The 26,327-nt window shown below is 41.1% G+C and overlaps 1 protein-coding gene across 3 annotated transcripts in view; it reads left to right on the top strand.

Annotated features, from left to right (window-relative positions):
- The first annotated feature begins 2,011 nt into the window (after positions 1-2,011).
- tprb (translocated promoter region b, nuclear basket protein) overlaps positions 2,012-26,327 on the top strand; it is a 53,330-nt gene continuing 29,014 nt past the window's right edge. For 2 of the 3 annotated variants that reach the window (XM_036581282.1, XM_036581280.1), the window contains exons 1-23: positions 2,012-2,186; positions 5,606-5,710; positions 5,784-5,857; positions 6,847-6,943; positions 7,025-7,128; positions 8,565-8,729; positions 9,607-9,699; positions 9,788-9,868; positions 10,049-10,136; positions 11,039-11,179; positions 11,269-11,372; positions 11,849-12,046; positions 12,906-13,013; positions 13,736-13,965; positions 15,807-15,970; positions 16,050-16,192; positions 18,031-18,179; positions 18,270-18,432; positions 20,171-20,305; positions 20,409-20,549; positions 21,543-21,708; positions 24,670-24,836; positions 25,274-25,426. In XM_036581282.1, coding sequence (XP_036437175.1) covers positions 2,036-2,186; positions 5,606-5,710; positions 5,784-5,857; positions 6,847-6,943; positions 7,025-7,128; positions 8,565-8,729; positions 9,607-9,699; positions 9,788-9,868; positions 10,049-10,136; positions 11,039-11,179; positions 11,269-11,372; positions 11,849-12,046; positions 12,906-13,013; positions 13,736-13,965; positions 15,807-15,970; positions 16,050-16,192; positions 18,031-18,179; positions 18,270-18,432; positions 20,171-20,305; positions 20,409-20,549; positions 21,543-21,708; positions 24,670-24,836; positions 25,274-25,426 — 3,120 coding nt within the window. In that variant the 5' untranslated portion in view covers positions 2,012-2,035. The remainder of the gene's footprint in view (positions 2,187-5,605; positions 5,711-5,783; positions 5,858-6,846; positions 6,944-7,024; positions 7,129-8,564; positions 8,730-9,606; positions 9,700-9,787; positions 9,869-10,048; positions 10,137-11,038; positions 11,180-11,268; positions 11,373-11,848; positions 12,047-12,905; positions 13,014-13,735; positions 13,966-15,806; positions 15,971-16,049; positions 16,193-18,030; positions 18,180-18,269; positions 18,433-20,170; positions 20,306-20,408; positions 20,550-21,542; positions 21,709-24,669; positions 24,837-25,273; positions 25,427-26,327) is intronic. The other variant, XM_036581283.1, reaches the window with a different exon arrangement.

The raw sequence follows: 26,327 nt of genomic DNA, 5'->3' as shown, positions 1-26,327 counted from the left end.
TGTGAAGAGGAGCTGCAGTTTCCTCATAACCCCTCATAAACACGTCAAAACCCGTCAGACCGTCTCAGGGAGCTGTTAGTTGCTTCTGCACAGGACAAACAACACAACTTGTATCTATTTTCCGCATAAAAAAAAATAATAATAATAAATAAACAACGTTCATTCAGTTAAAAATTACAGAGCCCCACTGGTGACATCCTGTACAACAAAAAATAATGTGTGGCCACGCTTTATTAACGCGTGGGAACGAGATCCTAATGCATGGCCACGACTTAGTAAGGCGTGGGAATGAGATGATTAAGTTGTGGCCACGACTTAGTAAGGTGTGGGAATGAGATGATTAAGTCGTGGCCACGACTTAGTAAAGCGTGGGAACGAGATCCTAATGTGTGGCCACGACTTAGTGATCTCGTTCCCACGCTTTACTAAGTCGTGGCCAAGATTTAATCATCTCATTTCCATGCCTTACTAAGTCGTGGCCACAACTTAATCATCTCATTCCCACGCCTTACTAAGTCGTGGCCATGCATTAGGATCTCGTTCCCACGCATTAATAAGTCGTGGCCATGCATTATTTTTATTTATAAAGGATGTCACCAGCGGGGCTGCGTACCATAGCAAAACGTTCACTCGAGTTAATTTTTTTTTACTTCTGTCCACTCCGGGGCTCCGTAGGTCTCTGTAGGGCTTCACAGGGCTCCATAGGTCTCTGTAGGGCTCCGTAGGTCTCTGTAGGGCTTCGCAGGGCTCCATAGGTCTCTGTAGGGCTCCGTAGGTCTCTGTAAGGCTCTGTGGGGCTTCGTAGGGCTCCGTAGGGCTCCGTGGGGCTCCGTAGGTCTCTGTAGGGCTCCGTAGAGCTCCGTAGGGCTCCGTAGGTCTCTGTAGGGCTCCGTAGGTCTCTGTGGGGCTCCGTAGGTCTCCGTAGGGCTCTGTAGGGCTCCGTAGGTCTCTGTAGGGCTCCGTAGGTCTCTGTGGGGCTCCGTAGGTCTCCGTAGGGCTCCATGGGGCTCCGTAGGTCTCCGTAGGGCTCCATGGGGCTCCATCCATTTGCACTTATTAAAGCGATTCCGGACTATACTATATTCCTGCAGAACAGGAGGCAGCAGTTTCAGGACTGCAATTCCAGGACCATATGTTTTTGCGACACTGCCCCCTAGCGAAGTGGATGACCAATGCTCCTTCCTGTCTACATAACTACAGTTTTAAAGGCTTTTTCCACCCAAATACTACAACTTTATCTAACTTATAGTTTTAAAGGCTTATTCCACCCAAATACTACAACTTTATCTGACTTATAGTTTTAAAGGCTTATTCCACCCAAATACTACAACTTTATCTAACTTATAGTTTTAAAGGCTTATTCCACCCAAATACTAATTTATCTAACTTATAGTTTTAAAGGCTTATTCCATCCAAATACTACTTTGTCTCATAATGAAACTTGTTTATTAAGAGTTGCATTTTGTGTAATTGTGTAAAAATAAAGATACAGTCAATTGCACATATTGCTTTTACAGTCACTAAATCTCAACCAGATATTTGAGACACAAGAAAGGCTTTGGTGCCATAATATTTATTTAATACATCAACAATAACAACCAACAACATTCAACAAGTAAGATATAATCCCCCTCAATCACACACACAAAAAAAGCAAATGGGTTAAAAAGAGACATTTAAAACTGGGATGGTTTCTCAACCATCGCAGAGATGCGAGAAAGATGCGAGAAAACCTAATGTTATTGGCATTCGATGTATGTACTATGTACGTTAACTTTACTGTCTAATTCAAAACACCAGAACGTTTTAACGTTAATTATATAAAACTTGATTCACGTTCTGTGCTCACACTCCCACTGTCATCATCCATCCTGGAATTTGGTCCTGGAATTGCGGTCCTGGAACTGCTGCCTCCTGTTCTGCAGTCAGACCCTACTCATTCCGGAGGCGCTCTGGAGCTCCTGGCCAGCAGGCGGTGGTGAGCCCTGCTGCCATAAAGCGCCGCAGAGCAGAGGAAGCGCGTGCAGGGGGAGAAATGGCGGCAGTGCTGCAGCAAATCCTGGAACGGACTGAGCTCTCCAAACTTCCCAAAGCCGTGCAGACTAAACTGGAAAAGTATTTTGCCGACCAGCAAAGTGAGATCGATGACCTGAAAGCCCGCCATGAGCAGTTCCGAGTGGACAGCGGTAAATACCAGCCCACGCGCGCGCACAGCTAACCGGCGTAACTTAGCCAACCTAGGTTAGCTCAGTGTTGTTAGCCGCTGGCTGAGCTCGTGGTTCCTTAATGGCTCTCTAGATAGTTAAATATCAATCACTAATAAACCCGGTTTTACACACTCAGAGAGGCCCACGGTGCAGCAGCTATACAGATATGACTGGTTTATCATACCAACCTGAGACGTGTTGTTAGCTTGCGAGCTAACCTAGTTAGCTGATGTCCCCACGATCCAGTGACAGCGCCGAATTACTTTAATTTAATTTAATTATCATCATGTGGTTTGTAAATGCTGAATTATATATGCTGGGGAAAACATGAAACAGTAATAAACAACGATAAACACCGCTAATGTAGTCACTGAAGCGGTTGGCGCAGTGATGGACCTCATGGGTCAAAGGTCCAGGCAGCGTTCAGGAGATTGTCCTAACTGCAGAACCAGAAGTCCAGGGGGTTCGGCTGGGTCTGACCCAGCTCCCCCCACGTCGTGTTTTAGTTGGTCTGAACTAGAGTGGAGCTGATAAAATGGACAGTGAGTGTAGAAACGAGGTAGAATGAGTTGACTAATAAGGTGGCTTATCAGGGTAACTTATATGACATTTTAATGATTTTTTTTAGGCATATTGAGTCATTTTTGTTAGACTTATGGTCATGTGTGGCAGTAATACCTCTTAAATCCTTTTAAATATATTTTAAAAAGTTGTTATAAGGATTTTTATTATGAAATTCCAGGATTTAGTTGATAAAACAGTTATGTGGGTTGTTTTGACCGGTCATATGTCCATTCTAGTGTTTAAAAACGTTCAGCGTTTTCAACTAGAACCCGTCTATCATCAGTACGCTTGAGATGTAGGCCTACAGAACAGACTTTGTTTTGACAAATGAGTGTGAACGTTGTGAATCGTGAGCGATTATAAAGGCTGTGAAGACACCAGCCGTAGTTGGCTAACTACTCTTTGCTCACTAGCTAGCAGTGGTGGACTAACGAAGTAAATGTAATTCGTTTCTGTACTTAAGTAGTTTTTTCGTGTATCTGTACTTTACTGAAGTTTTTCCATTTTGGGCGACTTTTTACTTTCACTCCACTACATTTCAAAGTCAAATATCTCACTTTTTACTCCACTACATTATGAGAAATCTGTCGTTCCTTTTGGTTTATGTGTGTATAAAAACGTAACATGTCAAAACGAAAGAAGCGCAAAGCAGGAACACCAATCAGGTCACAGCGCGCACTTTGTTTTGAGCTTGTTTTGACCTGTTGGTCATCCCGACCCAGTGCAGCACACGGGTCAACGTCAGTGCAGTAGTGTAAAATTTTGGGAGAGTCTATTCAACATAAATGATGAACTAACCTAACTTTGTGTAAATAGACCACAATATAGAAACATGTACTCATATGCAGTTGTGACTGACGTGTCTTTTTTCTGAATTTATACAAACACATTTCATTTTATAGTAAATTTGTTTTGGCTAGTTTATGTTTATGAACAGAGACCTACAGATGCAGTTTAGTAAAGGAAACTCATTTGTGAACCTGAGTTTTTATTAAAATGAAAAAATCTTAAACTGAAACTTTGCTTGTTTGCAAAAAGTGATTTCAGAGCCACTCAGTTCTACCTGATGGAAACTGTTTGCCTTCAGTGTTTTGTGCTTATGATAATTTTAATAGACATCAGCATCACTAATTAATGACTCTATTAAAAGACTGGTTTACCAAGAGAGGCACTGGAGTATTTTCACCTAAAATGAGTTAATGAAGCGAGTCTTGTTATAAAAATGATAACAGGACATTAAAGTCATAATTAATCTTTTAGTACTTTTACTTTTGATACTTAAGTACATTTGATGGCAAATACTTTTGTACTTTTACTCAAGTGGAGGTCTAAAGGGAGGAACTTCTACTTTTACTGGAGTAATATTGTACCTTGGGTATCTCTACTTTAACACAAGTACATGGTTTGTGTACGTTGTCCACCACTGCTAGTTAGACATTTATGTTGTTTAAATGTGAAACTCTTTTAGGATTTTCCTTGAATGTTTCCAAACTTAAAGGAGAATTCAACTGGTTTTCAGAATTCTTCAGTAATTCAGTGGTTGAGATGTAAACGAAGTCGTTCGGAGTGGTTTAATGTAAAATGTTTACAGACTCAGGTTTCTGTACAGTGGTGGTGATGAGAACCAGGGTTTGCACTGTGTACAATGCAAATATTTTCATTTTATTTATTATCCAAAATCACTGGTGAACCTCTATGTGCTTTGAGTTTTTATATGTAATGTTAATGATGGTAAGATAATGGTTAGTCTGGGGGGAAAAAAAAAATATTTGGGGACTGTTTTGCCTTAGACCACCCTTCTTGCATCCTTCTACCATGAATGGATTAAAGCAAACCAATTAAAATATGTTTTAGACCAAAATCACAAATTCATCACACATTTACCTTAAAACATCATTCTTGTAATAACTTTCTGTGAGGGAGCGTTTAGAGGTGGACGTCTGGTTCCTATCACCACCACTGTGAACAATTCTGACATGGTCCATTTCTCTAGAATGGAGTGTTTCACACCAAACCACACCAAACCACTCTGAATTATTTTGTTGACTTATTAATCAAACAATTATGCAGAAATCTCAAAATGTTGGAGGGGTTTCCCTTTAAGTAATGGTGAAATCTGGGCCGTTTTTGTGTGTAGGAGGCATAAGCAGTTGCAAAGGGCCCCACGAATATGTAGTATTTATTTATTTATTTATTTTTAGTACTGTTGATTCTTATTTTGGTCACACTTTATATGGATGGTTCCCTATAGAGGCTCTACAGCTACTTAAATCATTAACAAACTTTCTGGTGATCCTCAGTTGATTATCAACAACATTAGGTTTAGGGTTAGGAGTAGAAAAACTCTTTCACACTGAACTTCAAGTTCAATTGAATTTAATGGATATTTAGTTGAATGTTATTGAAAGGCAGACTGCGCGTTTACAAAACATTTATAGTGAACCATCTAAGTAACATTCAATTTCAAGTTCAGTGGCATTTAATGACTATTCAGTTGAATGTTACTTAAATATATATTGAACATTTACAAAGAATCTACAGTGGACCATCCAAATAAAGTGTTACCCTTATTTTTTTTAATTTGTCAATCACAATATGCCAGAAAAAAATAATGTAAACATGACTCAAAAATAAAAAAAGCAGAATTATGCACAGACTTGATTTTATTTGTGTTTTTCAATTAATTATTTTATTTATATAGACAAATTGGCTGATTAACATCTAGCTTTCTGTTTTTCTTGTATGTGGTTATTGTTTTGTTTACCTTTTCTAAACCAAAGTATTGATAATTGTATGTTCTGATGATTTGAATCTGTTTTGTCTGTTCAATTTAGAACAGCAATACTTTGACCTGGAGAAGAGGTGCACTGACAGCCAAGACCAGTTTCTGTCGCTGACAAAAGAACGTCATAAACTGAAGGATGAACTGGATAAGCTCGGTAAGTATTTGGTAAACTGTCTCCTGTGTCAAGACAAAAAAATCACATGCTAAGAGCTGTTATTTATTTGCAGATGAAGAGCTCAAATGTCTGCGTGAGAAGACCAAGGATCAAGAATCCTCCTATGCGAAGCTGGAATTGGAGCAGGTAGAAGAGCTTAAGCTACATGGGGAGATTCTGGCTACATTGGAAGACCCCCCTGAATATTTTTATTATATTTAAACCAGTATTTCCTAGAATTCCCTGCCTTGATCTACACCAACCAGGCATAACATTATGACCACCTCCTTGTTTCTGCGCTCATTGTCCATTTTATCAGCTCCACTTACTATATAGGTGCACTTTGTAGTTCTACAGTTACAGACTGTAGTCCATCTGTTTCTCTGATACTTTGTTAGCCCCCTTTTACCCTGTTCTTCAGTGGTCAGGACCCCCATGGACCCTCACAGAGCAGGTACTATTTGGGTGGTGGATCATTCTCAGCACTGCAGTAACACTGACGTGGTGGTGGTGTGTTAGTGTGTGCTGTGCTGGTCTGAGTGGATCAGACACAGCAGTGCTGCTGGAGTTTTTAAACACCTCAGTGTCACTGCTGGACTGAGAATAGTCCACCAGCCAACAGCATCCTGTGGGCAGCGTCCTGTGACCACTGATGAAGGACTAGAGGATGACCAACACAGACTGTGCAGCAGCAGATGAGCTATCGTCTCTGACTTTACAGGTAGGAGTGTCTAATAGAGTGGACAGTGAGTGGACACAGTGTTTAGAAACTCCAGCAGCACTGCTGTGTCTGATCCACTCGTGCCAGCGCAACACACACTAACACACCACCACCATGTCAGTGTTACTGTAGTGCTGAGAATGATCCACCACCCAAATAGCACCTGCTCTGTGAGGGTCCATGGGGGTCCTGACCACTGAAGAACAGGGTAAAAGGGGGCTAACAAAGTATCAGAGAAACAGATGGACTACAGTAGGACTAACTGTAGAACTACAAAGTGCACCTATATAGTAAGTGGAGCTGATAAAATGGACAATGAGTGTAGAAACAAGGAGGTGGTCAGAATGTTATGCCTGAACGGTGTACATACTGTACTAGGTGATGGTACTTCAAAGTGTTCTGTATTCTCACACAGCGTCAAATCTCCAAAGCTAAAGATGAGCTGGAGGCAGAGAAGCGAGAGCTTGTGCGGACGCTGGAGAGGAGATCCCAGGAGGTGGAGAGCCAGAGTGGTATGAGTCCGACTGTTCTGTACATAAAGTGAGCCTAATCAATCTGAACGAAGTATTAACTGTTTCTTTCTGTTTCTGCAGACGACTTGAAACGACTTAACGACCGACTAGTGGAAGTTAATGCAGCAAAGATGCAGCTGCAGCTGAAGCTAGACGAGCTGGAGGCCTCGGAAGTCTCGATAAAGGTGAGCTGCGTTTTTGTAAATGTAAAAATTTGTATTTGTTCAAAGGTGTAGAAACTCTTATGTACATTTACTGAGACCTTAGTTGTTCTAAGGTCTGAGAGTAAAATTGAACCTGAAATTGCATCGTCCGGTGATTTGGCTAAATGTAAATGTATGTGTTGCACCATACTGAATTTTGAACCAGATACCGGCTTGTAAATGTTGTATTGGTCTTCTCTATTGCACATACTAGGGGTGGGAATCTCTAGGCACCTCACGATTCGATTTGATTACGATTCAGAGGGCTGCGATGCGATTATAAAACGATTATCGATGCATCTTTTTTTTTTTATATATATAGCATTTATATTTTCTCACAGTGTGAGCTCAAGTTTCAAGTTTATTTGTCACTTGCACAACATGTCAGGACATTTATGCATTGAAATGCTTGTGGTGAGGCTCAGCTAATCACTGTACAGAAAGTAAATAAGTAAAAATAAAAATACAAGAAAAACCAACTGAAATATATTAAATATACACAGAATACAGAGACAATATACATTTTAAATTGACTAAGTGACTCTGTGTTATTGTTATTTAAAGTGACCTGGTACTTTTAAAGCAAAGTATTTGTAATGATCAATAATGAATTTACTTCCAGTATCTTTTTTAATAAATCAAATGGAAGTGATGTGGTAAGTGAACTAGAAGCCTCTCATTCACTACTCATCTGCGATAAAATGCGCAGTTATGGTGAAATAAGATCCAGTGGCAGTGGACATCCACGCAGCACATGTTACAGCTATTCTAGCCGTTTTCTTTAATGATTTTATAACTTCGGTTTTGGTCTCGTTGTAGAGACGGGGGATCGCTGTGTCAGTAAAGTATCTTTATCTTTGTCCTTTTGTTAAAAGGCTTTTAGTGCAGAGGGAGCCGTTCGGATTTCTCGCTCCTCCAGTAGTGTCTTTGTTATGTGCCGCCACAGACTGTCCGGGCGCTGCACTTCCCCACTTTCAAGTTCCGCTTTTTGCGTTCCGTCAACGTTATGTTATAAATTAAATATTTAGAAAATCAATTTTTGACGTTTGTGAATCGATTCAGAATCGTTCGCGTCTGCATCACGATGCATCTAAGAATCGATTTTTTCCCGCACCCCTAGCACATACTAATACCATAAAGCAATTTCTGGCACATATGCATGCTACTCAGCAACATATCGACAGGGCTTTACTGAAGCAAGAAATGGCAGGATGGAATTATTTCACACTTGAGATGAGCAGAAGAAAAAATGCAAACATCTGTAATGCCAGTATACAGAGGGGAAGCATGACAAGCAAGAATTTCAATATACCAAATTAAAATTAAAGTAGGCATTCATAGCGCTGAAACCATTCAAATGTGAATAAATGCCATTTATTCAAGCTGTGTGTTTTTGTTCTGTCTGTCTGTCTCTGCAGTACAAGGAGAAGCGAATGGAGCAGGAAAAAGAGCTCCTGCAGGGTCAAGTGACCTGGCTAAATGATGAGCTGAAGGCTAAAAGCGAGGAGCTTCTCTCCCTCTCCCGACAGAAAGGCAGCGAGATCCTGGATCTCAAGTGCAGCCTGAATGACAAGGAAGACGAGGTATGAGGGTGAATATCCTCAGGTGCAGAGTATAGTTTGTGAGCACTGTGAATCAAATACAGTTAGATTTCAGGGTATAAAATGGGGAAAAGGGAATGATTTTACAGTCCGTCACATTCCTGAATGTAATAACCATGAAAAAAATTCTGCGTAGCTTTCAGAACAGAACATTTGATTGTTATGACTTAAATGTATAATTAAATTACAATAAATTTTGGGAAGTATTAAAAAAAAAATGCAAAAATAAATGTTAACCGGTAAATATTTTCTAAATCTAAACTGAAAATGTATTGTGCAAAAAGGACAATACATATTGTATCTTGAAATTTGTATATCAATATACCTCAAAGAACTTGTGTATACATTTGTGTGTGTGTGTGTGTGTGTGTGTGTGTGTGTGTGTGTGTGTGTGTATATCTATGTAAAAGTTAAGTGACCCTTATTAGTCCCGCAACAGGGAAATTTGACCTCCGCATTTTGACCCATCCGTGCAGTCAAACGCCACATACACACTAGTGAACACACACACACTAGGGGCAGTGAGCACACCTCCCCGGAGCAGTGGGCAGCCCTATCCACGGCGCCCGGGGAGCGTTTGGGGGTTAGGTGCCTTGCCCAAGGGCATTTTAGTCACATACTGTCAGCTCAGGGGATCGAACCAGCAACCTTCCGGTCACAAGGCTGGTTCCCTAACCTCCAGCCCACGACCCAAAGTAAAATGTGTGTACATGTTTGTGTAACTAGTAGAATTGTTTTAAGCTGGTGGTCCAGAAAGTTTCCTGCCATGTGGTTGAAGTGATGCAGTTTGAGTATAAGAGAAAAGTGAATTCAAACTAATCCTAAGCATTAAACATACTAGTACATGCTTTTGGTGCAGGTTGCCAGACTCCAAGACCAAGTGGCCAGTCTGAAGGCCTCCAATGAGAACCTTCAGAAGCAAACAGAGGACTTGATCAGCAAACTGAAAGAGGTGAGTCACCATTCTACTGTTACCGTTAGTACGGTCACCTACATTCACTGCACTCTTCCTCAACTAAACAAGGCTGCTTCTCATTTAGGCCAAAGAACAGCAAGCCAGTTTGGAGGAGAAGTTCAGGAATGAGCTGAATGCGAACATCAAGCTATCAAACTTATACAAGGTAAAGACAAAATTCAGAGGTTTGTGTTTAAATAGTTTAATTTCTGTTTTTTCAAACCCTGGGTTTAACTGAAAATCTTACATTTTTATCACACTATTGATTTAGCTACTTCTGGTTTTAGATGCTTAGTTAACATGTTTTTAAATAAAAATGTTCCTCTGTGCTCTGCTGATTTGCCAGGGAGCAGCAGATGATGCCGAGGCCAAGAGTGAGGAGCTGAACCGAGCTGTGGAGGAGCTGCACAAGCTGCTGAAAGAGGCAGGAGAGGGTAAGAGAAGCTCAACTTCATTTAGGCCTCTTTAATGCATATCTGGATGTTTTTGAAACATTTTTTCTCTGTTTTCCAAAAAAATCATGTTTGCAAAACTTTCCATTCAAACAAGAATGCAAAAATGACTTAAGTGCTTACAAGAGAATGCCAGCTAGATAAAGTGATAACGCAGATAATTCAATGCCAAATGCCTCAGAGAAAAAAGTTTAAAAAAAAAGTCAGTGAGTGTGTTTACATGCACTTAATAATCCAATAACTGCAGAAAATCAGATTTTGACAGTAATCCGATCGTGTTTATAGGCACTTGAGTAATCAGATAATGTTAAACTACATGAATCAGACAGTAATCAGATTTCTGCTTTACAACCAGCCAGTAAACTCACAAGACGTGATGTAAACGTAATGTAAACCTCGAACTTCATGCAGCAGCTTTTTTTAAAACTTCGACGCCACTTTACCTGAAAATATGAACAAACATCATCTCATTTGGTCGAGAATGTAGTTGGTTTCAGCATCACTCTAAAAGTGTTTTGCTGTGTCTCGCTTATTTCTGGTACAGCAGTCTGTTTTTTCGGCCATGCGCAGACTGAGAAATCCGAAAAAAATCAGAGTAAGAGTTTACAAGCACTGAGATCTGATTACTGAGCTAAAATCCAGCTCTCCTAATCAGATTTGTAAAATCGGAGTATGGTGTTAACATGACCGTTTGACTAATCGGATAACTGCAGAAATCCGATTATGATTGCGTGTTGAGTGCATGTAAACACACTCAGTGACAAATTGGCTGGTTCTTTTTGCAGCCCTACTGTAGCAGCTAATTTCTGATTTTGCAGTTGTGTTAGTCAAGCAGAGGAGCTCTGGGCGAGTTTAAGCATAGCGTTTGTGTTTTGTCTGGGCAGCCCACAAAGCTCTGGAGGTGAAGATGACCGAGATGGAAGGTGAGAAGCAGCAGGAGATTGCTGAGCTCAAAGACCAAATCAGCAGCCTGGAGAAAGAGCTGGACAACGCCAACGAACTTCTGTCAGACACAAAGCACCGAGGTGAGCGATGGCAGTGACTTCTCCCCAGTAGTAGTGCTCAGTAACTCTAGTTATTGTGTCGAGTGTTTATCTGTTTGGTTTTTTCACAGTTGGTACCACATCTGCTTCAGTTCTTACGGAGGAGCCGCTGACCACCATGTCTCCCACCGCGGCAGCCGTGACCAAGATCAAGCCAGGCATGAAGCTCACTGAGGTACTCCAGCCGGACAGATGTCAATGCAAATCGCTGCTGTTGGAAGAAAACCTCATATGTCCATTTTTGTCAATTTTCAGTTTTTGACATAATTTGAAAATACCTGTTGACCTTTACATTGTGTGTAAATTTCATGATGAATGGACCAAAGGAAATGACCCAAAATAACTTGGAAAAAGGTCTGGTTCCATTGACTTACATTAAAAGTAAAGAAGGTTTTTTCCTTCTCCTGTAAAGTTACCATTCTGGAGATACAAGGTTTTCTTCCGACAACAGTGAAATGCTTCTAATAATAAATGTAAACCAGTATGAGGCAATAGTCATTGTAAAAATAATGTTATACATGCAGTTTGCACAGTTATATTGCAGTCATTTCTGAGGGCTGAAGAGTTCCTGTTGACTGTGGGTTATTAAATGAAACCACGTTTTCAATGGAATGTGTCCTTCTGAGCGTCCGCCATGTGCTTGTTGTGCAGATCTACACCGCGTATGTCGAGTCCCAGGAGCAGCTGCAGCTGGAGAGGCTGGAGAACAAGCGTGTGAACAAGTACTTGGATGACATCGTGCAAGAGGTGGAGGCCAAGGCACCCCTCCTGAAGAGGCAGCGGGAGGAATTTGAGCGCATGCAGAAGTCGGTGGCCAGTCTGTCCGCCAAACTGGAGCAAGCCGTGCAAGTAAGGGCAAAAACATTGCAGGTCTGACTAAAATTCTGTTTTTGGGGGGCCTCCCATCCTGACATGTAGCTGATTTTGTAGTCTTTTTAGCTAGATGGCCGATAAGGCCAGTCTGGCTTATGTTGTAATAATATTTTAAGAACATTTCAGGCTTCAAGAGAAGTTGTTCCAAAATTGGTGCTGTCACAATCAGACTGCCAGCCCAAATCAAATTTTTGGCATATTCAGATTTTATCCAATTGATTTTTTTTGAGTTGGACAAACAAAAAAAAAAAACCATTACATTTTTGCAGATCAGATCTAAACCACATTTGGAGGTGGTTTGAATTGCGATTCCAGTCGAATTTTTACAGATGCATCCCAGGATGGATGCTCTGGCCACTCAAATTGGATTTCATAGCGTGTTTTGCATCACTCACATTGCGACAAACAGTGACTGGGTCAAATCCACAGTTACGAAAGTGCTGGGATTCAAGGAGACATCAAAGATTCATGCTTATGCCAGAGAATTCTGAAGAGTTTGGAGGGCAGGATGATGCACCTCCTGCACCTGGGAAATTTGCACAACCAGCATAGCTAAGTAGTACTAAAAGACAACATACTGATAAATTATTGAAGATAAAAGCTTTAAAAGTCGTCCTTGATTTTCTTTTCTATGCATCTAAAATGATAATGCTGGATACCATTGTGCTTTATTTTTGTCCACCATTCATTCTGTATGAATTCTGTCACATTTTTCACGTTACCAATTCCAATTGAACGAGCATTACAAACCACTTCAGGAGTGAATTTAATTGAGCAAGACCAGAGACCTTATGTGTTGATTTGAGTTTAATTAACCTGTTCTTTTGTCTGTCAGGAAGTGCAGCGCTTACAGAGGGAAACGGATGAGGCCAACAAACGGTCATCTGTGCTGGAGAGGGACAACCAGAGGTTTGAGGTGCAGTTGGCTGACATGGCTCAGCAGGTAAGCCTTTGAGAAGAGGCCCCGTGATTTGCAGTTTGACCTTCAGAGTCTTTTAGACCCTGAAATTCGAATGTGACTGTAATAAATTGTAGCTGGCTATCTAACACTAGCTGGTGCCTCCTTGTTTCTCTTCAGCCATATTAATGCTGGCATTTTCCTCTCTGTCAGCCTGTTTCTTATAAGCTGAAATCTGAAGTTCTTTAGTTTCCGTCTCCCTGTCATAAGCCACGTCTACATGCAACCTAATAATCCGACTAATAGCTGAATCAGAATAGAATACGTCCATGTAAACACCAGAATCGGAATAGACTAGTCCAGTAGAGGCCATTCGGAATACAATTTCTATCCGATTGAATGAGGTGGGTAATCCTGTAAATAATCTGTCAGATAGAAGAATAATAACCAGTAAACACCTGTATCTGATTACATGTCCAATAGGAAAGATTAAGTATGTTTTCCTAAGTCTGACATCATTTTAAAGCAATTGAAAGCACAAGCGCGCCAAATGAAAACTCATCTCACTCTGACTGGACTCAGGTGATGCTGGTTGCCATGGTAACGTCTACACTAAGTGTACACATGCTGATCTGATTACTTGTAATGTGAATGTAAACGGAGATTTTCCATCATTGTTGAGTAGAGTGAGAATATAACCCCTCAGTCTTAATCTGTAATCAGACTGGCAAAAATCTTTGCATGTAAACACAGCCGCTGTCTCTCAGGTGCGGGTGCTGCTGGTAGAGCTGGAGGAGGCGCGCGGGAACCATGTGTTGCGTGACGAAGATGATGTGAGCTCAGCAGATGTGAGCAGCACTTCAGAGGTGATATCCCAGCACCTGGTTACCTTCCGCAGCGTAGAGGAGCTGCAGCAGCAGAACCAGCGCCTCCTGGTGGCCCTCCGAGAGCTTGGTGAAGCGCAGGAGAAAGAAGAAATGGAGGGCGAGAGCACCAAGTGAGTGACTTGTAGATCAGTGCCAGACACTACCTGAGGGCTCTGTGTCTTGTAATAGGAGGTGCCCAAATTTGGGTTGGGTGGACAAAGTGCAATATTGTTTTTGTTTTTTACATTATACTTTTTTTTTCCCCCCCTAAAATAGTCCTAAAAAGCAGATAGTTTGAGTTCTATTTAGTATAAAAGTAAGGTTTTTTTCCCTCTTCTATTATTGGCTATTGCTTTCATTGGAGCAGCAACAGGAAAATCCAACAGCAATTTACTACAGAGGTCAGCAGAACTTAGGGCTTGGCAATATGGCAAAAAATATTCATGCTAAAAATTTTCATATCATTTGATATCGATACATATCATGATAAATGTATATTAAAAAAAAAGGTTTGAAGGCTGATTTCTGCTCCTGAGTGGTCAGTTGCTGTTTTAAACTATCCTTTATGGTCAGAACATGACAAACACTCACCAAACAGTGGAACATTTCACAAATCTGTGATGGGGCGGTGGGAGAAAGTTTCGATTAGCTGTTTTTACCAGCTGGAAAAGCACGGCCGCAATTTCTTAAACATTCATAATTTAAGAAAGAAAACAGATTTTTAATTTTTTATTTTTTTAAGCTGTCTTGTGATGAGTGCTAGTCTATCTGGTTACAAATTTTAAACTGTTTAGTTTCTCAACAGCGTCAGCTTAATACGAACAGCAAACATTAGCTGGCTCGGTACATCAATGATGGATCACACCGCCTTACTGCCATCACTCCTACCACATCCATGTCAGAGCGTATCACAGAGTGCATGTGTACAAGCATTAACTGCAGTGTGATTCTCTCACACTAGACAAACAAGGTCCAACTTTTAGGTACGTTTGAACTGAAATTAATGGGTTTTTTGTGCCACACACACAGCATCCTCAGTTTACTTTCGTTTAAATCAGGGCTGTAATTTGCATGAACCCACTTCTTTGTTTTACCTTTGTTTCTTGTGAACGCACTAATACTAAAAGATGACTGAGCGCTGTAACAGTGCTGTAGTTGTGAGGACCAGACGTGATTTAACGCTGCTAAACCTTTTAGGATGTTAGGAAAGAGGTGGGTTCACTGTAGGACAGTACAGTTATGCCACTTAGCACTCACACTTGGTCACAGGAGAACAGACGCCGGTCGCTCCACTCAGACAGGGAATATATAACTCCACGATTCAGACATTGCCAAAGTATATCTGGCGACTAGTTTTAGTCGTCGCCCCCTCCATCTCTAATCATGTCAAAACTCGGAAGTGCGCGCTCTTGTGGTGACAGCGGAGTAGTGTCGCTTTCGTTGTAGTAGAAGACGCCTCCAGGGCTGTCGCTAAACGTAGAAGCGTGAGAATGCTCTATTATATCGAACATTCCGGTTATTTCTATCGAGGAAAGTTATATTGTGACAATTAACGTTTTATCGCCCAGCCCTAACAGAACTTTGAGTTCAATTCTGCCTTTTTGTTGTCAACCACAGTGGTGGAAAGGAACAGATGTTGATTTATTTGGGAGAAGTGGGTGCCAAATGTCTCATTGTAGTCGCGGGATGATGCAGCAAAAAATAAATACAAAGCATGAATTTGTCCTCCTTCGACATTTGCTAAAGCTCTCAACAGCACTCTGAGGAGTTTGAGGAGGGAAATTATGAAGTTAACTTGAAAAACTGCAGTCAGAACTGCTTAAAATGCCTTGCCCTGTCATCACCTCACCATTTGAATTGTCTAAAATGAAACGTACCTGAAGAACTGGGTTGGAATTGACCCCAACCTGCCCTATGTGAGGGACTTCTGTTAAGTGTGTGTGTGTGTGTGTGTGTGTGCGCTCATACTCAGACACAGTGAGCTCCAGAAGAGTCTGGAGAAGGCCCAGAGTGAACTGGAGCAGCTGAGAGAGCAGCGTGCTCACCAGATGCAGCTGGCAGAGTCCATTGTGCGCCAGCGAGACATGTACCGCATTCTGCTAGCCCAGGTCACCGGGGTCAGCTTCCCTCAGCAAGGTAAACACCTCATCCATCCACAGTGTTTAGAGAGCCAAGCCTTTGGGTTTGGTTAACCATTGTAATGTATCTACACCAGGAACCATTCCAGAGGAGTTCTCCCGCACCTCCACCCCCCGCCGCTCCCCTGCAGTCACACCCACTACTGCTACACCCACTGGACTCGTTGCCACTGCAATGGAGGCTGCAGAGACAGTGGAGGCCAAGGCTGCCCTGAAGCAGGTAGGTCAGGAAGAGCAAAATGTCTTGCATCATTAAGCAGCATTGTCTAGTATAAACCTTGGAGTAGCACGTCATGTGCTACCCCGACACAAGGAGGACTCTGGAGGCAGGAGAAGTGTTTGCAGCAATGTCATCTTTTTTGTACAGAAAATGGGCAAAAACAAACCAAAACCGAACCTATGCTGGCCACTTTTCAGTGGCTTCAAGCTACAGACTTTTCCGTCCTTTTCCGTCACACAAGTTTTTCAGCTCTTCGCTCAGTCTCTTCTGCTGCTGCTCGTCCCTCTGCCTCTCTGTTCCCTCTCTGCTCTTTTTAGAAGGCCAGCCAGATCAGTATCAGCTGGCTTTCATTAAGGGCAGTGAGCACCCAAGCCAAGATGGAACACTTGTTGCTTTGCCTCCTCGTCCCCGCCCCCCGCTTGCAGCTCGTCCACACGGATCAAACGCGCGGCTAATTAACATGACCTAACTTGCGGGGCCCAGAGGCGCCGCCCAGAGGGTGGGGCTCAGAACTCATGCACCGCCCCCCTCTCACTCGCGGCGTTCCTCACCTCGCTGTCCTTGTCGGGCTTCGTCCCCGCTTGGAGCTCGGCCCTTACTGCTGGATCTGGGGGCCGCCATCGGGGCCTGGTGGACGGGCGCACGCCACACTTAGTTATGCTGGAACTGTGTGAAATGCTAATGAAAACAGAAAGAAGTGATTTATTTATTGATTGATTGATTGATTTATTTATTTATTTATTTAATTAGTTTTAAGTAAGCATCTTATTTGATGTCTGCAAAGCCAAACAACAGCAGTGTTTCTGGATGTTTCTGGCGTTTCTGTTGACATGTGGCTTCTGCTGTGCATAATACAGTCACACTTGCATTTGTGGATGCAGAGCTAAACCATAGCCATCACAAAGGAGTGCTGATTTTTAATCCAGTGACCTCTGAGATATGGAAGCTCACAGGCATTCACTTGATTCATGATTTTTTGTCTTGCTTTTTACCTGCAGAGATTTCTCTGTGTTCCTTGTATCTTCATGATATTATGCACTTTAGAGTGTGAAATACCTAAAATTCTTGCAACTGTTTTGTTGAGGAACAGTGTTCTTAAACTGGCATAAAAATGCCTCGAAAAATCCAACAAAGTGGTGGGTGCACATTGTCTTAAATTGTCCCAGTCCCAGCTTTTTTTATTTATTTATTTATTTCTGGGAACTGTTGCAGGCATCAGTTTCAGAATCTGTATATACAAAAACATTGGTCAGTGTCTTGTCCTTCTGTTGCTTTAATTTCAATTTAATTGCAAGTCAAAGTGGGTTTGCCAGTCACTGCTTCGTTTGTTGAAATTTTACACATTGTCCTTTTTTTGGAATTGAGATTTTGTAATAGAATGAGCACTAGAGGGCAGCAGATAGCTGTACAGAAATCTTAGGGGACATAGATGCCTAGATAGACGTAGTGTGTGACTGTAAAACAAAGCTCAGGCTCTAAAGTCAGATTAGCTGAGTAAAGTGTGAAGCCACTGTAAAATAATCAGTATCCGTACATGATTGGACACATTTTACTTCTGTTTTAATGGAAAATAACTTTAAATCATAGAATCATTGTGTAGATACGCAAAGAACCTTTGTTGCTTTAACAGCCATAGCGGAAGGATTGCATGTGATTATTAATCATTGATAATAAAATACACCAACATTCAATAAATAATTTAATCAGATCCTGAACACTGGCAAAATTGTTAATACACAGTCACAGTGGCTTTTGACTTTATTATGCAGTAATAAAGTCAGTCAGTTTGTTAATGTTCTTGGTTCTGGAAAAGCTCTGAGGTTTTCGCACATGTGTAGCTGCAGGAAGTGTTCGGGGCCTACAAGAAGGAGAAGGCTGAGAGTGAGAAGGCTCTGGGTGAACAGTGTGAGAAGCTTCAAGACCAAGTGTCCGAGCTGCGCTCCCAGAACTCAAAGATCTCCACTCAGCTGGAGTTTGCCTCCAAACGGTGAGAGCCAGCGCCTCTAAACGCGTCTCTAAGCATTGATTTAATCCAAGTCCACTGGTTATTTATTCTGCGTGTGTATATATTTGACAGGTATGAGATGCTGCAGGATAATGTGGAGGGTTACCGTAAAGAAATTGCCTCTCTGCGGGAGAAGACCCAGAAACAGGCCACAGCTGTCCAGAAGAGTGAACAAACGGGTCACACCCTCACACAAGACCTGCGTGCAGCTAATGAGAAACTTGCCATGGCTGATGTGAGTGTTTTTGTTTACTGTTTTGGCTTCCCTTTGTAAAATAATCAGTATACATACATGACTGCACATGTCATTTCTCTTCTGTATTATGGAAAAAATTTAGATCTAAGAATCATTGTGATATTTAGCCACATGACATGAGCCTTAAGCTGTAACCTATGTGTGTCTGTTGGCTGCTAGCTAGCTGAGGTGGTCAGTCCCATAACAAAAAAAGCCTGGTCAGGCCACATTTTGTTGATTTGGGATATGTAATAAATGTAAGTAGACTACACTGTTACTGCCATGTGTCTTACAGTAGGTTGGGTTTTTCATTCAACAAAGCCTAAAATCTATTTTTTTTTAAACATGTGGGTCACGTCTGTGATCTGTCAGTTAACAATTAATCGCAGACTAATAAAGGTTTATCAATCAAAAGAATTTGTCAAAATTCACATTTTTAATGTGTACCCTGCTTGTTGTGGTGCTAGTGCTGATGTATCTAGGGCTTCGTTTACACAGCAGGTAAAGGTGGCCCAAATCTGATTTTCTCACCAAATCCTATTTATTTATTTATTTATTTATTTTTTGGCTTCATAATATCTTTTAAATGTGATCTGTATGCGACATCAGTCTGAACAGACCAGCTGAACTGACCCGCATGCACAAAAGAACAGTGCTTCACGTGGCTCACCAGAAGTAAACAATCATGATGGCCAGCGAACGCCTGTCGCTCCTGGAGCTTTCAGTTTCGTTTACGCCAACTTCACAGGAGCGATTATAAAGTTCCAGTGGTTGGCAGCTGGGCTCATCACCCACAGTGTGTTCGAGTTCGCCGTAAAAAGGGCCCGGTCACTTCTTTGGTTCGTGTCCTCAGATTTTTTAAACTTTTTTGATTCATTTGGCCGTTTCGTTCGAAATCTCTTCAAACACAGAGCAGTTGCGATAAGTCTCTTCTAATTTTTTGGGTACAGAAACTAAACAGTCTAAATGTTTGAGTCTCAGCAGCGCAAAATTATGACGAATGTTGAGTTGGACTGACATAAAAGTCGCATGAATTCCGATCTGGCTGTTGAGAGATTACTACTACTATTACTACTACTATTAATATTAGTAGTATAATAATTTTGTAGGTAGTTTGACCAGAAGAGGATGGGTCCCCCCTTGTGAGCCTTGGTTCCTCCCAAGGTTTCTTCCTCAGCTCTGAGGGAGTTTTTCCTTGCCACTGTAGCCCCTGGCTCGCTCACCTGGCGGATTTACATTTCATGTTAAAACTTTGTCCTTAATGGATTTCTGTGAAGCTGCTTTGTGACATCAGTTGTAAAAAGCGCTATACGAATAAATTTGACTTGACTTGACTTGAGACTGAGTCGTATTGCTGCAGATCGGATTCGTATCGGATTTCAGTGCCACATATGAAAGTGAAAATGTCAGATTCAATGCGTTTTTTGCTGCTCACACTGACACACAGACACCATCTGTGTCATATACGGAGAAAAAGACCAGATTTGGGCCACTTTTACCTGCTGTATAAAAGTAACCGAGCAGATGAACAGCTTCACACACAAGTTTGATTTTCACTTGTTGTTAGACTGACACTTAACGTTGAGCGATGAATTGAAAATATCACACACGTCCAGCCCCCTCTCTTGGTAATACCATATTCTGGGTCCATATTTGATAACAATATGAACAGTGTAGATGTTGCCCAACCCTAGTGAACAATTGTGATGAATGACGAGCTGTTTGCTGTGGCTCTCAGTCCCAAGTGGAGAGTCTGCGCAAGGAGAGGGACATGCTGAAAGTGGTGGAGTCCAGGCTGACCCAGGAGAAAGAGTCCATCCTCTCGCAGCAGCGCAGCCAGAACCTTCTGCTCACCAACCTCAAATCAATTCAGGTACAGGTGCTCTCCACTGGTTTCCACTGTCTGCTAGGAGGCAAAGCCTGGGTCCAAGATAATGTGTTCAGAGAACTTAGTCTGATCTTTGCTGTCTTCCAAGGCCACTCTGGAGCGTTCAGAGACTGAGACCAGGCAGCGGCTGACGGCGCAGGTGGAGAAGCAGGAGCGGGAGATCAGCCAGCTGCAGAAGAGACTGGAGCATGAGGTGGAGCAGAGACACCTGCTGGCGCGCAACCAGGATGTAAGCATCGCCTTCAGCTCCATTACTTCTTGATAGCCTTGTTTTTCAGCCACTTGATCACGATCCTCTCTTGTGTTGCCTGCTTTGATGGCTCTCTTGGATCTGCTTTTAATGTTACTGTCCCACTCATAATGTGCCAAAGTTAGTGCTGGTAGGGCAGTGGTTTCCTGCCCTGGAGAACGTCCTTCATGTTTTAGAGTTTTATTCACTTTTATTCATTTGTTAAAGCTCCCCAGCATTTTTCAATCTAATTGCTATCCGGTACATCTGTAGCATATGGTAGTCACATTTTAAATACTTTTTAATTCAGATTTTATTGTATTTAGTAATGTACTTAGTAAATTTTGGTTTTGGTTATATACTGGTGTTAAAGTTTGGGATCGCCATTTTCATTCAGATAAAACTCTTGCATAAATACATGCATAAAATGATTGCGAGTAGATGCATTCGTAATACAATCTCAACAGATTTCAAATGAATTTATACAAAAAAAGAAAATTTTATGTGTCCCAAATGATAAACTGAGCTGTAGATGATTCTAAAACCAAGAAAAACTTTCTGATGTTCCCAAGCACTTGAAATATTGAAGAAAACATCTTAAAATATATTCTAGAAATTTAATACCATAAGTTACTATTGAACAAAATAACAGCATTTGTTAATGACAAGTGATTCTAAACTTAAACGCTGGTATACAGCATGTTTTGGTCATCTGGTTTGCTGTTCTTTTATAAGCACAAGGAAATTTTTGTCCCTAGTCAGCTGTGTGCTGCAGATGTGACAGTAAGAGATAAGGTTGTCAGCCGATAGTGCTTCTTTAGTTAGATGATTAGTTGAATCAGGTGCATTTTGGTGAGGAAAGCATTAAACTGTTCAGGACAGATGCTCAAAGATTCTGAAGCTCTGATTTACAGCATATTGAGAAATTCAACCATAATGAAAATGGTCAGCAGTCTCAAACCGAGGGGCTTAAATGTGGGTCACTGTTCACAGATGCAGCTGCTGGATGCTAAGAAGCAGCTTGAGGCCCAGACTGCTCTGTACCAGAGGACCCGAGAGCAGCTGAGCACTGCCCAGCAGGAGCTAAACACTCTCCGGCAGCAAGTGAGCAGCGAAGAGGGTCGACTGGCCTCGCCCGCCACACATACTGGCCTCACAGGTTAGAGCTCACACACTTTTTACCTAGACTATATTAACAAAGTAAGGGCTACGTTACTGTGCGGTTTTCCCAAAAATTTAGCAGTGAAAACTATGGATCAGGATTGAACAATGCTAATTAGATCCTGTAAATCCTAATTTGTTATTAACAAAATAGTACATTTGTCTTAGGTGTTTTCCAAATTGAGGCTTTCCCTCCATGAGGACTGGTGTTGTGACGTAGTTTTGCCAACATCTGACCATATTTGTAGCCAGTCCTGTTTTGCCCAGCTTTCAGTGTCCTTAAACGTAAACAAAGCCATTTTGTTCTTGTTGATTAATTGGGTCAGTCTAATAAAATATTTTGTAGAGGTTTTTTATGAAGTGTAAACCATATGTTCATTGTGCGTTTATTAGACTTGTCCCTTTTTGGCTGTTCTCCTCTTTGTGGGCTGCAAATTCCCACACTATTGTCCCTTCAAGCCTCATATTCCTTCCCTCTTCACTCTCACCCTAACAGTAGTTCTAGTAGTTTAGATGTATGCATCACTCTAAAGTGCTAACCTTACTGATGATGAAAGAAACCCTACTAGGACACTTTTGTGTAAATGAAACGTAAATAATGGTAAGTTTCTATGGTGTAATTACGTAAATGAAGCATTCTGTCTGCTTATGTGTAACGGCTAGGTTATGTGTAGCTGTTAAATGGAGAAAATAGTTTTTGATGCAGTATTGGAATTACAGCTAGTAATTACGATCTATAATTTTGCATCCTATTTTTAGTCTAGTGATGGGAATTTCCCTTCTTTTACACTCAAACAAATGGGCAATGTAGTGGATAACCCCGCCGCCTCACCAGTGGACCGCTGTAGTCAAGCGTCATTCTGTAGTCCTCGTTATGCCCATATTAGGAACTCCGGGTCTGAGCTCCATTTCTCTATGGCCAGAATGAATAGGATTTTTGAAAAATTGCCTCCATCGCCCCCTGTGTTAATAAAAATGTTCAGAACCCGGTTCGTTTTGTTCTGTGTACACTTTTCTCCCAAATACCACTGGATCCTCTAAATTACGAGGTCGTAAAGAGCTATAATACTAATAATGCTACATGCGAGCTAAAGCTACTGCGCATCAATTTGATGTCACTAAGCTACACGAAACTAAGGCGAGCTGTGGCGGTGCTCTGACTTCTTGTGCTACCTTATCAAAATGTTCTACTGTAGCGCAAATTTACTGGTATACCTGTAAATAAAACCTCTGGGTGGGATATTTTGATAGACTAAAACTCTTAATCAAAAACAATACCCGTGTTAAAACTATGAGGCCGAATTTAGCTTCTTTTTTCCCAGCTTCTTGTTTGAATGTTCCCGTTCCACCTTAAATGGTGCAGCAGCTGTGACTGTCACAAGCATTACCAAATGAGACAAAACACTGACCTGTTATCTAAATCTAAATTGCCTAAATCAGTTTATCAGGGGTCAGCAGTGATATTAAGCTGAGTCTGTACCTGAGTGCAGGTTCGTTTGTAGATCTTTTCAGATCAAGCTAAAAGGAAAGATCTGTCGCGTTTCAGTGAGAATCAGATGAAGAACAGAGAACTGCCTTTACATGCCTTTAGCTCACATGTAACGACCTCGTAATTCAGAGGATCCAGTGATACTCGAGAAGAATGTTCATAGTAATAATAATAATTAATAATAATTTTATTTATATAGCACTTTTCATGCCGGTGGCAGCTCAGAGTGCTTTACAGACAGGTGATAAAACATAGTTATAGAAAAGATCATTAGTAGTAGGGCAGAATGTATCGGGTTCTGTACATTTTTATCTACCACAGGGGGCGATAGAGGCGATTTTTTGAAAACCCTATTCATTCTGGCCATAGAGAAATGGGGCTTAGACCTGGCATTCCTAATATGGGCATAAGAGCATGGCTCTCCGCTTACAAAATGACACGACTACAGTGGTCTATAGGGGAAGGGGGTTCAGTTCCCTGTCCAGGCAGAAAGCACTGCTTTGGCAATAGCAGTACACACATACACAAGGGTTAGCAAAATAAAAGTATTTATCAAATTCAGAGGGGAAAAATGCACTTTCATATGACAATTATTCTTTGGGCACTACATTCACTTTGAGCCTGTTTACACCTTGCATTAACATGTGTTTCATGTCCTGATTGTACCTGTATCAACTTTGGCCCAATTCCATTTATACATTTTTACTAAAATGCGCCTCCAATATGAACAAATAAGATCAAATCGTACTTTTTTCCCGCAAAAAAAAGCGCATCAGCAATTACATTGTCTACGTTTTACTTTTTTGTTTACCTTTTGTTTCTTCCTTCATGTCTGTTTATTGAAAAGTTGTAAAAATATATTTTTTAAAAATTAATGTATTTGTTTATTGAAGAAGCATGAGGAAATGTAGTACAGTCAGTGCTGATTTATTCCATAGCTATCATTCCTGAAGGCTATGAAAAAGTAGTGAGTAGTTACTATATATATATATATATATATATATATGGTATGTATATATATATATATATATATATATATATGTGTATGTATATATATATATATATATGTGTATGTATATATATATGTATGTATGTGTATGTGTGTGTGTGTGTGTGTAATTTTTTTTTTATTTATTTTTTTTTATTATTATTATTATTATTATTATTATTTCTTTATAGTTGGTGGTATGTCTTCTAGCCACAAAAAATTGTTTTGGACCAGAAATTTGAGACTTCTTCTTTTCCCCCCTTTTTTATTGAATAATTTAAATTCCATACATTTAAATTCCACACAGCAATGAGTGGAATATTCCACCCAAAAGCATTAACCTAAATAATAATGAAGGTGACCAGCAGTGAGAGATCAAGCGATCATGCCAACTCAGCTCCAATAGCTCTTATTTAATGTTGTTCTCTGCAATATTAACCAACACTGTTTTAACTCTTCTCTTCCCTGGCTGTGTGCTGCAGGACCTCAAGGTGGTGAAGGGGACGTGGAAGAGCTGCGTACTCGTCTGAAGCAGGCTGAGAGTAAAGCAGAGGATCTGACTGAGAGGGTGAAGAGCGCTACCGCCTCCGTCGAACAGTACAGAGCTATGTGCCTCAGCTTGGAGGAGGCGCTGGAGAAAGAGAAACAGGTAATGAGGATAGAGTAAACTTTGAAATATTCAGAGCTCAAGCAATCTGATAAACAGTTTTAAGCTAAGGTTTGGGCACCCAGACATGTTTTGCTGATTTTCTAAGCGAAAATAATTTAACACGTAGTCTACACAGAACACTTCTGCAGATTTTAATGCGCTATAACTGTTTTGTGTATTACTGTTTGTTGTATTTGCTGAATTTAACATATTGGAGAGCAAAAAAAACATTGTGGTCTGTGCAAAACCTCTGAATTATTGTCACAAAAAGTCATTTGTTCAGGGGTGTCCATACTTTTGCATACAACTGTAGTGTCCTTGACTGAGAATGAGAAGCATGATAAGGCTCTTTCATTTGCTATAGCGTCGCTTGCAGGACTTTTGTCCTGGAACATATTAGCCATTACATCAGTACTTATGTGGTCTCTCTCTCTCAGGTGACCGAACAAGTCAGGGCTTCGGTTGAGAGCCAGGTGAAGGAGGCTCAGGAGCAGCACCGGCAGCTGGAAAGGAAGCTTCTAGAAGCTGAAAAGGAGAAGCAAGAAATCCAGGAAGAGAAACAGAAAGCTGTGGCAGCTGTTGAGCAGCAGGTACATGCCTTGCTTCCAGATTCTGTTCCACAGCATTAAAACAAGTGTTTGACATTGATAAAAATGCCTAGGCTATTGAAAACTCACAGTAATCATGGATATGAAAGACAACGAATCAAATGTTGTGACTGAGAAATGTTAGTTTTTTGAAAAATATTTGATGACTACACCACATTCCAAAAAAGTTGGGACAGGGGCTTGTTTACCACTGTGTTTCATCACCTCTTCTTTTAACAACACTCTAAGTGTTTGGGAACTGTGGAGAGGTATTGTCGTATTTTTCATTTTATAATGTGCCAAATGTTATCAGTGGTGACAGGTCTGGACTGCAGGCAGGTCAGTTTAGCACCCAGACTGTTTTAATACGGAACAATGCTGTTGTAAAACATGCAGAATGTGGTTTGGTATTGTTTTACTGAAATAAACAAGGCCTTCCCTGAAAAAGACGTCGTCTGGATGGCAGCATATGTTGCCAAACCATGTATATATCGTTCAGCATTAATGGTGCCTTCACAGATGTGCCCGTCACCCATGCCATGTGCACTAATGCCCCCCTATACCATCATGAATACTGGCTTTTGAACTGTGCACTGATAACAGGCTGAGTGGTCTTTAGCCACTTTAGCTTTTAGGACGCAGTGTCCATGATTTCCAAAAAGAATTTAAAATGTTGATTTGTCGGATAACGGGACACTTTTCCACTTCGCTTCAGTCCATGCAGTGATTTCCACTACAGAATCATATCTGTTTTTAATGCAGTGCCGCCTGAGGGCCCAAAGATCACGGCTAGCAAATGCGGGTTTTCGGCTTTGTCCCTTGCATACAGAGATTTCTCCAGATTCTCTGTCTTTTAATAATAATCTTTTAATGTTATTATGTACCGTAGATGACGAAAAGCAAA

Source organism: Colossoma macropomum, unplaced genomic scaffold, assembly GCF_904425465.1.
Source record: "Colossoma macropomum unplaced genomic scaffold, Colossoma_macropomum, whole genome shotgun sequence".
Lineage (NCBI taxonomy): Eukaryota > Metazoa > Chordata > Actinopteri > Characiformes > Serrasalmidae > Colossoma > Colossoma macropomum.
Note: the sequence above shows the minus strand (reverse complement) of the source record. Positions and strands in the feature narration are given on the sequence as shown.